The 13,232-nt window shown below is 50.3% G+C and overlaps 1 protein-coding gene across 19 annotated transcripts in view; it reads left to right on the top strand.

Annotated features, from left to right (window-relative positions):
• The window catches only part of EPB41L1 (erythrocyte membrane protein band 4.1 like 1), a 126,672-nt gene extending 114,146 nt beyond the window's left edge, over positions 1-12,526 (top strand). For all 19 annotated transcript variants that reach the window (XM_079943954.1, XM_079943967.1, XM_079943966.1 and 16 more), the window contains 5 exons: positions 255-341; positions 1,107-1,190; positions 3,188-3,268; positions 3,574-3,690; positions 9,066-12,526. In XM_079943954.1, coding sequence (XP_079800080.1) covers positions 255-341; positions 1,107-1,190; positions 3,188-3,268; positions 3,574-3,690; positions 9,066-9,074 — 378 coding nt within the window. In that variant the 3' untranslated portion in view covers positions 9,075-12,526. The remainder of the gene's footprint in view (positions 1-254; positions 342-1,106; positions 1,191-3,187; positions 3,269-3,573; positions 3,691-9,065) is intronic.
• Positions 12,527-13,232: the final 706 nt, after the last annotated feature.

Below are 13,232 nucleotides of genomic sequence, written 5' to 3'. Positions count from 1 at the left end.
ACAGTGTCCCTAATGCCAGGCACTCAGTAAATGTTTGTTAAATGAGTGGGTAAGTGTGTAAGCACGTGTGTGAGCGAGCGAGCGAGGGATGAACAAGAGCAGACTGGACTGAACGATGCCTTCAGCTCTCTGCTTCTGAGAGAAGAAGCACTATTCAACCTTGTGGCCGTGAGAGCTGCATGGCCACGTGCGCCAGCCATCCTGAGGGCCTGCCCACCTGAGACCTGGCCCTCTGAGCACTATTGTTTCCCCAGGAGAACAGTCTCAAGTCCGGGAAGGGGGCAGCTGCCATGATCCCAGGCCCACAGACGGTGGCCACGGAAATCCGTTCTCTTTCTCCGGTAAGTGGGCAGGGCCAACCCAGGCTAGCGGACTCCAGGCAGAGAATGTGGACGCGGGTCCACAGGTGGCCTGCAGCAAGTACGGCGTAGAGCGTGGGAGACTGCCCCTTTAAGTGCAGCACCAGGAAACGGCATCACATTCAGATGCCCACAGGGCTCCCTGGTCCCCACTAGAGTCTCATCCGTTGGTGGTGCCTGTGATGTGACAGCTGCTTTGCATCTGCTCTCCTTACTGACCAGGAGGAGCAATGGACGAGGGCTCCAGAAGCTTGGACTCTGGACCCAGCTCTGTTGGTGGCTGCCTCAGTCGCCCACATCTGTCGCCGTGAGGTCTCTTGCAGCTCCTGTGTTCTCCAGATCTGTTGTTTTCGTCATTTAGTCCCAGAGAGAGCACGTTCCCAGCCCTGACAGGGTGGGGGATTGGGGGGGCTCTGTGTCCACCTTGGATCCCTCTGTTCATTCTTGTAAGATGCCAGGATTCTTAAATTCTAGGGTCTTGTTAGGATTCTGGACCTCAGGAATCTCAGGTCCTAGGAATCTTAGATTCCAAGGTTTGAGGCTATCATGGGTCTAGCATTCTGAAGATTCCAGTATTCCTGAGTTCTTAGACTCAGTGGCTCAAAGCATCTTGGCTTCCAAACTTCACCTTCATGGGACCCCCCCCACACCCCGACTCCTCCCTTGGTTTACCCCACCCCCGCCCCTGTCCTGCAGAGTCCAGTGTCCTCACCTGAGCCCTGGGTGGGGGGTGGTTATATTCTGCAGATCATCGGGAAAGATGTCCTCACCAGCACCTACGGCGCCACCGCGGAAACCCTCTCCACTTCCACCACCACCCATGTTACCAAAGTGAGTAGCAGCAGGATGTCGTGTGCCCCCAGCCTGGCTGTGGGGCTCGGGAAGGTCATTGCCATGGCTCTGCCTTGTAACGTGGACAGAGAAGACCTGCGGTGTTCCCAGTTTCTGGGAGCTTTGTTCTGTGATAAGGGTTGTCCTAGGTGCCGACCTGCCCTTCAGCGTTGACAGCCAGGCTGGGGGGATGAGACCATCTCCTTGGAAGAAATTGTGAACCGTGGCGTTTGCGCCTTATAGATCCTAAGTGCTAGAGGGATTTAGAGGGGGGTGATTGAAGGAAGGCTCAAAGAATGAGGAAGGGTCTTCTGGAAAAAATGGGGTTTGTATAGGGTCTTGGAAAGCCAGGGCGGACTCATGAGGGAGGATGCAGACGTTCTAAGCCACGGGGAAGATGGGAACAGAAACCGTGTGTTTACTTATTCATTCACTGAGCAAATGTTAGTGAGCATCAACCTCACGCTGGCCTCTGGGCTGAGGGCTGCTGGAGGGGCTGCAAGCAATGCACATGGGGAAACAGGAGAAGTGGTCTCTGTCAGGAAGAAGCAGCACCTAGGGGACGTAACTGGGAAATTAGGTTGGACTGGAGGTAGGGGAAGCAGAATAGAGACAAAAGACAGATCCCAGGACAAATGTGATAACAGAGGGTCTGAGTCTGAGAGCCATTGGAAAGCCATCAAGGTTTTCAAGATGGAGAGTGACCCAGTGAAAAGGGGTTTAAGGAGAGGAGATTAGGTCCACCAGGATGTGCAGGCAGATGGGAGAAAGAAGAGAGAGAGAGTCTCTCCATAGAGAGACTAGGGATGGAGGGCCTGGTGCAGGGTGCGGGGAGGAAGAGGCGGGGCCAAAGAAGGGAGACATTCCTGGTGAGACAGCCATGACTTAGCCCGTGAGGACAGAGGGCTGAGGACAGGCTGGCCAGCATGTCCATGCCTGAGTGGCCAGGGCCCAGGCAGGGATGGAGGCCTGGAGGAGAGAGGCCAGAGAGCCAGGATGAGTTGGAGGTTTTGCTCAAGCACCAAAGGAGGAGTCTGGTAGGCAGCACTGGCCCTTGAGGAGCACAGACTGTCCCAGCCCTGCCCACTCCCATGCAGCACGGTCCCCAGAAAGCACCCACTCCTACCAAAAGCATCAGTGAGCGATGATGACTTCACTGAAAGCTTTATGGGAAGGTGTTCCGTCACACACCCCACTGCATACAGCTCAGATAACTCTTCTTCCCAAAGTCCCTCCTAGCCCTGCCACCTGGGAGCCCCCCTCTTCTTTCTGTCCACTCCTGACCCCAGCTGGGGTTTCCCTTAGCCACCACCCGCCTTTAATATGCCAAGCAAGTAGGTCCTGCCCTATCTTCTACTTCTAAACTTGCACCCGAACCCCAGCCCTTCGGAAAACAGTGGCGGTTTTAAGCATATGTATAAGCATCATCAATGCAGTTTTCTAGTATTGTTGGAAGTCATTTAAAGTAGAACCTTGTCACCATTCACATTTCATTCATGTGTTCATTCGACAAATCCGCATTTAGCACCTGCCCTGGTCAGGTTGGACAGGGGAGTGGGGGAGGAGGGGATCCAGAGATGAACAAAACACAGCCCCTGCCCTCGTGAGCCCCAGCCCAGTGAGCAGGGCCAGGTCACACACACAACGTCAGTACAAGGCAGAGAGGCCCAGGACCGTGAGAGATACGAACGTGCCGCTCAGGGAGTACCGAGGCAGGACGGAGGAAGGACCGCTCACCAGGGTCAGGGTGACAGCATTTGAACCGGGCTTGGAAGAGCTAGAGGGGGCAGCTTGGTAGTTGGGGGAGTGGTGGCAGCCAGGCAAGATGTGCAGTCTGAAGTCCCAAAACCAGAAAAAGGAGAAAACCGAGGGAGCCAGGAGAGAAGGCGACTGCTGGTTCCAGCCTTGCCCTTGAGGGATGCTTTGGACCGGTCCCCTGTCGAGGCTGCTGCCCCAGCAGGACCCAAGGCTGACCTCACCTCCCTCTCCCTCTGCAGACTGTGAAAGGAGGATTTTCTGAGACGAGGATCGAGAAGCGGATCATCATCACCGGGGACGAAGATGTCGATCAAGACCAGGTATGGGGATGCAGAGCATGGTTCCCAGTGGCACTGCCCAGGCCCCAGGCGCCCCCATATTGGTTTACCCATGGGCGGCTGCATCTGTGAGCAGAGATGTCCACTTCCTACTGACCCTGTCCAGAGGAGAAGCCCTCAAGGAAGGGGCACTGACTGGGAGTCAGAAGGAGCCAGAAGACCTGAGCTCTGGCCTCTCCCCTTAACTCCTGGTCCTCAGCTGTGTGCTGGAGGGGCCTGTTGGTCTCCGTGGCCTCTCCCGTATTCCATATGCTCTGACTCCTCACTTTGCGGTTCTTTTCCTCCAGGCCCTGGCTTTGGCCATCAAGGAGGCCAAACTGCAGCATCCTGACATGCTGGTAACCAAAGCTGTCGTATACAGAGAAACAGACCCATCCCCAGAGGAGAGGGACAAGAAGCCACAGGTGAGGCTCATGGGGTTCAGCAGCCACGAGATGGAGGAGAGAACAAGGTCCTCCGAGGGGCATTTCCATCTGAGGACCCACCAAGAGGCTTGGTCCCCAGCACAGCTCTGACCTCCCCAAGCTTCCTGGTTTGGGGCTCCAAGTGGAGAGGTAGCTCCCTCAGATATGACGAATCAGAGTGCAGAGGGGAAGGAAGGCTGGTTCCTTGGTTTCTTTGGGGTTTCAGGCTCCAGACCCAGAAAAGTAAATCCAGAAGTGGTCAGAACAGGGGAGAGAGGATTGACAGTGGGTACTGAGGTGGGACAGACAGAGACAAGTGTACCCTCACTGACCACTGCCTGTAGGCTGGAAGTCGGAAAAAGTCCTGCCAGGCCCAGGGCCACATTCCTGTCCCTGACTCTCTGTCTCCATCACCGGTCACTGGATGTTGCCAGGGAGGAATTTTTTTTTTTTTTAAATTGAAGTATAGTTGATTTACAATGTTGTGCCAATTTTATTTTATTTTTTAATTTTTTAAATTGACGTATAGTTGATGCCAAGGAGGAATATGATGGCCAGAGCCCTCGATCCCATCTGTCTTGCTAGATTGGAAACCCTTCTCAGGCCACCAGGGGCGAGAATCTTAGGGACCCCAATCCTTACTCTTTCCACTGAAGGGCTATCAGTGCCTTCGTGAATAAGAGGAATGAGATGAGGAATGAGAGAGGTCTTTTAGCAGATGAAATTCGGGGAAGGGTTCTGGCCCGTCTGGAAGTTTACTGAATTTGGTCAGACCGATAATAACAAAATCTCACAGACATTGAATTGAATGAAATAAGTCAAACACAAAAAGTACATACAATGTGAGTCTATTCATAGGAAGTTCAAAACCAGGCCAAACTAATCAGCGATGATCAAAGTCTGAATATCGGTTCCTTCTGGGATGTGGCATTGACAGGGAAGAGCCGCAAAGGGAACTTCTAGGGTGCTGGAAATATCAGCGTCTTGAACTGGGGGGGGGGGGGGTTGCATGGGTGTGTATGTATGTAAAAGTGGACCAAGCGCCACACTTAGATTGGTATACTTTACTTACTTCACACCGTATACCTCAATGAAAAATAAATGCATTTCAAAGTCCCCCGCAAACAGCAGGTCTCCCTTTTGTCCTCTTCCCTGATGAAGAAACCCAGTGTTTTCTAGGAAGATACAGAATGTTTCTTTCTCATCCTTTGATTACCACCCCCTTCGTGTCAGAAGGAGAAGCACTGAACTTCCTGCAGTGACGGAAATGATTTTCTGTGCTGTGCAGTGTAGGGGCCACTAGCTGCACGCAGCTGTTGAGCACATGAAACTGGCTAATCTGAAATGAGATGCACCTTGAGGGTAGAATAGGTGCCGGAAAAAGGAGTATAAAATAACTCAGTAATTTTTATATCGATTACATGTTAAATGATAATGTTTGGATATATTGGGTTAAGTAAAATACATTATTAAAATTAATCTCACCTGTTTCTTTTTACTCTTTTTCATGTAAATTAAAACATATGAATTTTAATTTAGAAATTAAAATTTTCTATATAGCTGGAAAATTTTAGAAAACCAGAAATACTAGAAAATTTAGAAAATACTGTCTAGAAAATCTATTATCTAAAAAATTTTAAATTCCGTCTGTGGCTTCATTTCTGTTGGACAGCGCTGGTCTAGAAGATGTAAAAACTGATCACGGGCAGAGCCTGCCTCCCAGCCTTCCTCAGACTTTCAAGTAAATTGTCACTCCTGTCCTGTCAGTTGCCCAGTTACTGTTGCTTCTGTCCCCCAGATCTCAGAGTGGTAGAGTGTAGGTCACTTGCCAAGCTGGTGCTGGGCTGGCAGTATCAGCTGGGGAACACAAATACTAGAAAACTATTGCCGTAAAGTCTGACTTAGAAGTGCTGGGCCAGGACCTGGGAATCTTTATTTATACGTTGGTCCTTAGGAAGTCCATACGCAGCCAGGTGTAGGAGCCACTGATGCAAAGAGCTCTGTGCTGGGAATCAGGACCTGACTCCACTCCCAGCCATCCTGCTGACTTGGCTGTGTGGCCATTGGGGTCTCAGTTTCCTCATTTGCAAAAGGAAGAGATGGACAAGCCCCCTTCCAGTTATGCACAGTCCTCTGACTGTGTGTTTGCTTTCCTAGCTTCTCGTATCTTCTCCATTCCCCGTCTCACTCCTCCTCGTCTTTCCTGGGGCATCCCAGCCAGCCCCCCAGGCTCCTGCCCGCCCGCGTTCCCTGGCCATTTGGAGCTCTCGTCCCAGCCTCCACGTCCTGCCCACCCCATGCAGTCTTTCACATCTGCCCACCTCACTGCTCCCTTTGCGGTCCTTCCTCCTCGCCCCTCTTTTAGTCCTTTCTTTGTTGCCATTGTCCCACGCATCACTACACACGCTCTCTCTCTCTTTTGGATCCTTCTGTAAAGGTCACCTTGCTATGTTGTCCTGGAGAAACAGAAGTTTCTCCCTTGCCTTTTCTGCCCACCTGCTTTCCCATTAGTTATCGCCAAGTAGGAACCACCTCTGACTTTTAGTATAGTCAAACTCACTGATTCTGGGGGAAAGGTCTTCTCTGAATTAGAAAACTCTTTTTTAAAGTACTTGAAAAATGTTGGTTTGATGGATGGATGCATCTTGGCACCCGGGATGGTAGCCCTGACTCGAATCTCAGTCCTGACCGTTATTAGCTGAGCAACTTTGAGCACGCTATTTAACCTTCTCGGCCTGTGTTGCCTCATCAGCCAAATGACAATGACATAGTAACAATTGCAGTAACTTATGGAGTCCTTACACTCTTCCAGGCACCTGGCTGTGCACTAGGCGCAGTACTGTCACCTGCTTATTCATTTTACAAAGAAGGGAACTGAAGCTCTGAGATGTTAGGCGATTTGCTCACAGATTTGGAGCTGGGAACACAAAGAATTGGTTAGAGAGTCAAACCTCATCTGTTAGACTCCAAAGCTGCCTTATGGCCTTAATCTCCTGACCACGCTGACTGTTCACAGTATCTATCTCATAGGGTTACTGAGATCATACATCTACAGTAGTAAGCACCGTGCCTGGCACATAGTAAGTGCTCGATAAGAGTTAATTATGACCATGATTACTATTAACACAAAGTAAGCTAACAAAATGCTGCCCGTTTGGACTCTGCTGTAATAAACAGAAAAATACATGATCATACAGTATTGTTTAGATGTCCCCGGTCCTTCTGAAGTGTCTGTGGGCTTTAGAAGATATCCCACAAACCCAGAATCATGTGTACACTGAGTTTTGGGCAGGTACTTTATTAATCGATGAGGAAACTTAAGGTGAAGCCGGCACTGTAGGAAAAAATCCTCAGAAAGTAGCAGAATGGAGTAGCAAGAACACACCCAGCTTTGGACTCAGAAAGTGTGCCCAGAGGAATCTGCCTGGGCCTCAGTTTTCTAACCTACAAAATGGAGTTAATCTATAAACTGGAGCTGCTGTAATAATTAAACAACATCTATGAGTGTCAGAGTCCTCTCAGGCTGTTATAACAGAACACCGTAGACTGGGTGGCTTAAACAACACACACTTAATATCTCACAGTTATGGGGGCTGGGAAGTCCAAGGTCAAGGCGCTGGCCAGTCTGGTTCCTGGTGAGACCCTCTTCTGGTTTGCAGACAGCCATCCTCACGTGGTGGAGAGCAGAGAGAGAAGTTATCTGTCTCACGTCTCTTTTTATAAGGGCACTCATCCTATTTATGAGTGCCTTCTAAAGGCCCCGCTTCCATATACCATCACCTTGAGGGTTAGGGCTTCAACGTGTGAATTTCAGGGGGACATAAACATTCAGTCCATAACAATGATGTACCAGGTGGTATCTCACATACAGAAGGTGCTCGGCGATGTGAAGCTGCTTCCTTGTCCCAATAGTTTTGTCATGTTGAGGGGTTGATGAGAGCCCTGAGCAAGTCAGACCCTAAACTTCTATCACCAGCCTGGTGCACGAGGCCCTGTTTCCACGTGGGCATCCATCTTGCCAGTCATCTTCTCTCCCCTCCCTGAATCCTCCAGGAACACCTGTCCCTGCTCCAGTAGATTTCTTTATGAAGTTCTTCCTCCTTGAAGTTCTTGCTGTGACTGTGAAATCACGCCCATCTTAGAGTCTTCTCTTCTCTCCCTGCAACTCACAGGCCAGATGTGTGGCTTCTGCTCCATCTTTGTTCACTGGCCCATCTCCTCCACGCAGGACCTGTCTCCCAAACATTGCCAGCAAGAGGGCAGCATCCAGCCAGCTTCCCAGAGCTTTCTTACTTTCAAATTTTTAATTAAATGGGGGTGGGGATGACCTATTCCAAAGCAGGAGCCTAGGGTTCTCGTCTTGTTTCTGCCACCAACTTGCTAAGTCATTGAACCCTCTGGGCTTCGGTTTTCCCATTTGTCAAATGAGCTGAGAAGGATCAAATTTCTACAACTCCGTTAGCACCTGACCATATGTAAGCGGCAAAGGGCAGGGACAACAGGCCACTTGTTAAATGGTTTGGGGTAGTTGCTGTGTGTCAGTCATGGTGTTGGGCCCTGGAAAGACAACAATAAGTAAAACACAGCCCTTGCCCTCAATGAGATCAAATGTGGTTAAGTTAACAACAATAGTAATAAGAACAGCCAGTATTTACTCAGCACTTACTATATGCTGAGCCTTGTCTTGAATCCTCCCTACAACTTCGTGAGGTGGGACCCATTTTACAGAGGGAGCAACTAAGGTCTAAAGAGGTTAGGAAACTTGCCCAAGATGACAGAGCTAGTAGACTGTGGAATGGGATTTGAAACTAGAATTGTCTGATTTCAGAGCCCATGCCCCTTAACCTCTGAGTTTTGGAGTCAAACCTGAGTTGGAATCCAGACTCCAGTTTCTTTACTTAAACACTCCTCTGTGGGGTTTAACCCCCAGGACACAGCAGGCAGTGGCAAACAGAAGGGAAAGACAAAAAAAGAAGATCTGCAATCATGACTAAACATTTCTTAGAACTGAGAGCAGATAGAAAGACAAAAGGAAACAAGTATAATCTTAGCTTTCAGTGTTCAAGGAAACTTGGACAAATTTTCCAGCCAAAGTAAAAGATACCACCTGCCTGGAAACAACCCAGAAAACACGCATGGCCTTTGGAGTCAGAGAGTCAGACAGAGGTGGCTTCAGTTCTCAGCGGCCACTTTCTTACAAGCTGTGTGGCCTTGGACAAGTCACTCTATCTTCCCTAGTCATAATAAATGGCACACGGTAAAGACAGGGAAGACAACCTCTTGCCATGTATTTAAAGATGAGTGACAAAAGTTACTAACTCTTCTTGTTCTCCTCCTTCCTTTGCATCTTCTCCCCGCAACACCTCTGGCTTCAGGAATCCTGACCTCTGTGAAGAGATGCTGGCGTTTCTGGTCCAACCCAAGCCAGAGAACCGTAAAGAAGGGGCCTTCATTCTGGATTCTCCAACTCAACACCGACGTCCCAGCTGCGACGTACTGTCCCTGACAAGAGACTGGGAAAGGAAAAGCATATATATATAGATATATATATAGATATAGATATATATACAGGAAACATCACGTCCTTGCACTGCTGCCGGGGCTGGCCGAGCATTCGGCCGACAGCAACGGCCAACATCTGAACGCCTACATTTCCTTTGCAGACAAATTGAAGAATTGGTGGGATTGTTCAGGAAAAAAAAATTATAACAACAATAATCCCTTGCTCCGCCCCCCCCACCCCCCGCCGCGCCTGTCCCAACCCCCCCTTGAAGCCCCGCGGAACAACCAAGACAAGCCAGACCGCGCTGATTGTAGAAGTACAATGCGACCCGGGTTCTACATGTTCCATTCAGTGGACGAGCATCCCATTTCTTCTTCTCCTGCGTCTGTTGCCCACTCAAATGCAAAGGAAAACACTTCTGCAGCCAAGCAAGAGAAGCTGCAGCAGCAAGACACGCCCCGTCAAACGTTTTCCAAGAGAGAAAAGTCCCTGCTCGGAAAGGAGGAGGAGGAACACTAGATTCTTATTTTTTGGGTCTTGACACTGGGCTGCAAAATCCACCTTCCTTTCTTCCGCCTCCCCTCCCCGTCGACTGTCACACATCTTGTCAGTCATTTTCTGTCTGGGTTCCCTCCTCCCTCTTCCCCACCCCACCCCCGCCTCACCTTCTGTGTCCTGGTCCTGCTGAGGGCCACTGCAGATGACTCTCACTGGAAGCGAGAAAAAGCAAAGCAAAGCAAGAATGTGAAACCAAGCCGCAGGAGGTGAAGTAGACATTGTGTGTTATGGGTTCTCATTATGAAGGTGCAGCTCGTAGATTCGTACGGATGTGCTTTTAAGTTATGTATATTACATATAACAGGAAACAAATATTAAAATAAACAGTGCTGGTAAGTATGAAGCTGACATTTTAAAATTATAATTATCTGACTGTGATTGATGTATCCCAAGGTTCCTAGATCTCACCGAACCGACCCTGCCAAGGAGACCCGGACTCTGGCTGTGGGTCGCTCACAGTAGGAGCCGACGGTTCAGTGTAGAAATACAGTGTGTGGTGTTTGTAACTGACTGATTGGTGGGGAGGGGCGGGGTCCCCAGGTGGAGAGGCAGGGATTTTGGCAAGAAGGGAGCAACACGGGTGTGGTTCAAGATGCCTTCTCCCCCTGGGCAGTAGCAACCAGGGGTCTGGTCTGTGCTCAGGCGTGGGGTCCAGAGTTAGGATTCTGCTGCACAGGTCTCCCGGCTCAGCGCCCCCGCCTCCCTAGGAGGCTCGCCTCCTTTCTCAATCTCTCTTTGTTTTGCCACGTCTTGCCTTTTCCTGACCGCATTGTGACAGCTGACTCCCATCCCGAGGGAGGTGACATACCCAGCTGCCGCGGAAGATGGTGGCTTCCACCTGGCTGTCTGAACATCCCCAGCCCAGTCTTTTCCTTTACCACTCCTGTATTCTGTCTGAATCATTCTCTGCTTCCTGGGCCAAAGCAGCCATGGTAGAGACTGAACACAGGGCAGGCCCTGATAGGTCAAAACCGCACTCCCAACGGCTTCGCCTGCCCCAGAGTAAGCCGAGGAGGATCTACGTATAAGACCCTGGCTTTAGAGACCTCGCCTTCAGTCGGCGTCTGCGCTCTGAGCCTGTGCCCTCGGAGTCCCAAAAATGGCCTTGAGACCACAGAAGCCCTTGGAGAAGACCCCCATCAAAAGCTTGGCATTGCCCTCTGGCACACGTGGGCCTTCCCAGGCTTACTTGACACAAGATGCTTCCCTGAGCTTAATGAGGCCCCTTCTGAGGGAGTTTTTCCACACTGCCCTTCACTTTCTCAGTCCCATTTCATTTCCCCCATCCTGCTTCTAAAGCACGCGGCAAATTCACTCAACAAATATTTATTGAGTACTTACTTGTGTCAGGCACTATCCTTAGGCTCAAGGAGAAAGCGTGGGGGGGAGCAGAGGGACCTGGGAAGAGCCCTGAGCCAGGCTTACATCTCTAACCGCTCTGAGAACATTTCCGAATTCTCTCCAATTATCAGACATTGCCTAGGGATGTCCCAGAGAGGGGCTTGGCTTGCTTATTAGTTACCCCGGTGACACATATGCTTAGCTGCTTAACTGGTGCTGACCTGAGGCAGGACAAGAAACCGGAACAGTGTTTGCCTCTGTGGGCAAAAATGGGATGGAGAGAGGGCGGAGAGAGCCCTGCACCTGGGGCCCAGGTGACACAGTCAGCCACATCCCCTCTGGGGCAGGCTGGTGGCCCACTCCAACTCCCCCTGAGAGCGAAGGCACACTTCGAATGCACCAGGTTCTTTTTACAGTCCTGGGAGAGAAGCCACAGAACCTCGTTCCTGTCCTCCTCAGCCTGAGAGCCCCCAGCGTTTCTGGGCCAAGAGCTGGAGTGGCTCCGCCCTCTCCGGGCCACCTGGAATTGGACTCAGGCATCCCTGTCTTTGCAGGAACCAGGTGTCCCGAGAGCACTGGACATACCTCAGAGAGAGAATATTTGTTCTGGGTCTGTGCCTGCCTACAGACCCTAAGGGTGTGGCTTTAGGGCAGGGAAGATGTGACCAGGCTTCTTAGCTTGTGGGCCAGCCAGGGTTTGTGGAGCTCTCCATCCCACAGATGTTCTGACCTTCCGCCGAGAGGCAGGCAGTGCCAGCAGGGAGGAGGGGAGCTGCAAAGCTGAAATCTAGGGCACTGTTTCCTCCCCATCCTCCTCTTCATAGGGAATATAGACGTTTGTCTTGTCTGTCTTCAACCTACTTTTCCTTTTTACATTTCGCATCCTTTCTGTGCCACCTCTCCACCCAGGAGACCATGTAGCATGGTGGAAAAAGTCCTGGAGGGCAGTCAGGAGTTCTGGGTGGCTATCCTGGCTCAACCCCTAACTCACCACGTGCCACTGAGCTAGTCCCATTCCCGCTTCGGGGCCTCAGTTTCCTCACGTGCAAAACGAAGAGGAGAAAGCAGAGGGTCTCCATGCCCTTTTGCCACTCTGCCAGCCTACAGATCTTTGTTTTCCCTTCTTTTGCTTTCTTGGGATCTTTTCCATCTGAGGGTATAGGAAGTGCCAAGACCTGTTTCAGTTTTTGAATCCTGCAAGCACATTCCAAGACTGGCCTGAAACTGCATGAACAACATCACTCTAAATATATACTTTTTTTTTTTTTTTCCAAAAGCACCTTCCCAACCAACTGCGATGCTGTCCTGGTCCTTTTTACTCGCACCCTTCTCTCCTCTCTTGTCCCCGCACTCCCCCACCTCAGTGCTCCGTGCTGTATGCGTGTGCTCTCTGTTCTTGTATACTCAATAAAAGTGAAATAAATGTGTTTGATGCTGAACCACAAACTGCCTTGGCATCTCTCTCTCTGTCTCTGACCTAGGCTACCAGTACAAGGTGGCATCGTGGGAAGGGCTAAAACTGGGTGGAGAGATCCCAACTGGGACACTTTCATTCAACCTACAACACTTTCATTCAAATATTTGCAGATCCCAACGTGGTCCAGGTCTTGGCTTTGGCTTTACACGTACAACAACAAATAAGACAAAGCCCCTGACCTCCAGGAGCTCACAGGCTAGTGGAGGAAGCTGATAACAAAACAGGTGAGCACTCAGAGATGATTCCAGAGTGATCAGCACCAGGAAAGAAGTGCATCAGGGAAGGGGATCGTCACTGAAGGAGACCACTTTAAATAAGGTGGCCAGTTATGGCCTCCCTGAGGACATGATTTTTGAGCTGAGTGAAGAGAAAGATCGAGTAAGGTGAAGAACTTGGGTGAGAGCATTCTAGGCAGCAGGAAGAGTAGGCGTGCGGACCCAGGACACAGAGGGGCTTGGTATGTGGAGACACACTTGAAAGAAGAGCACCGCCATTGGGGTCTTTTCCCACATCCTCCTTCATGGGAGCCGAGTGGATAATGTATACAGCAAATGTTGCCATAACCCCATACATGCTACCCGTCCCAACGTTGACATCATCTTTCTTTCAATTGACTCTCTGTAAAAAAAAAAAAAAAAAAAAAAATTATTTAAAAAGGAAACT

Source organism: Stenella coeruleoalba (genome assembly GCF_951394435.1).
Source record: "Stenella coeruleoalba genome assembly, chromosome: 15".
NCBI lineage: Eukaryota > Metazoa > Chordata > Mammalia > Artiodactyla > Delphinidae > Stenella > Stenella coeruleoalba.
This window is presented reverse-complemented; position numbering and strand designations above follow the sequence as displayed.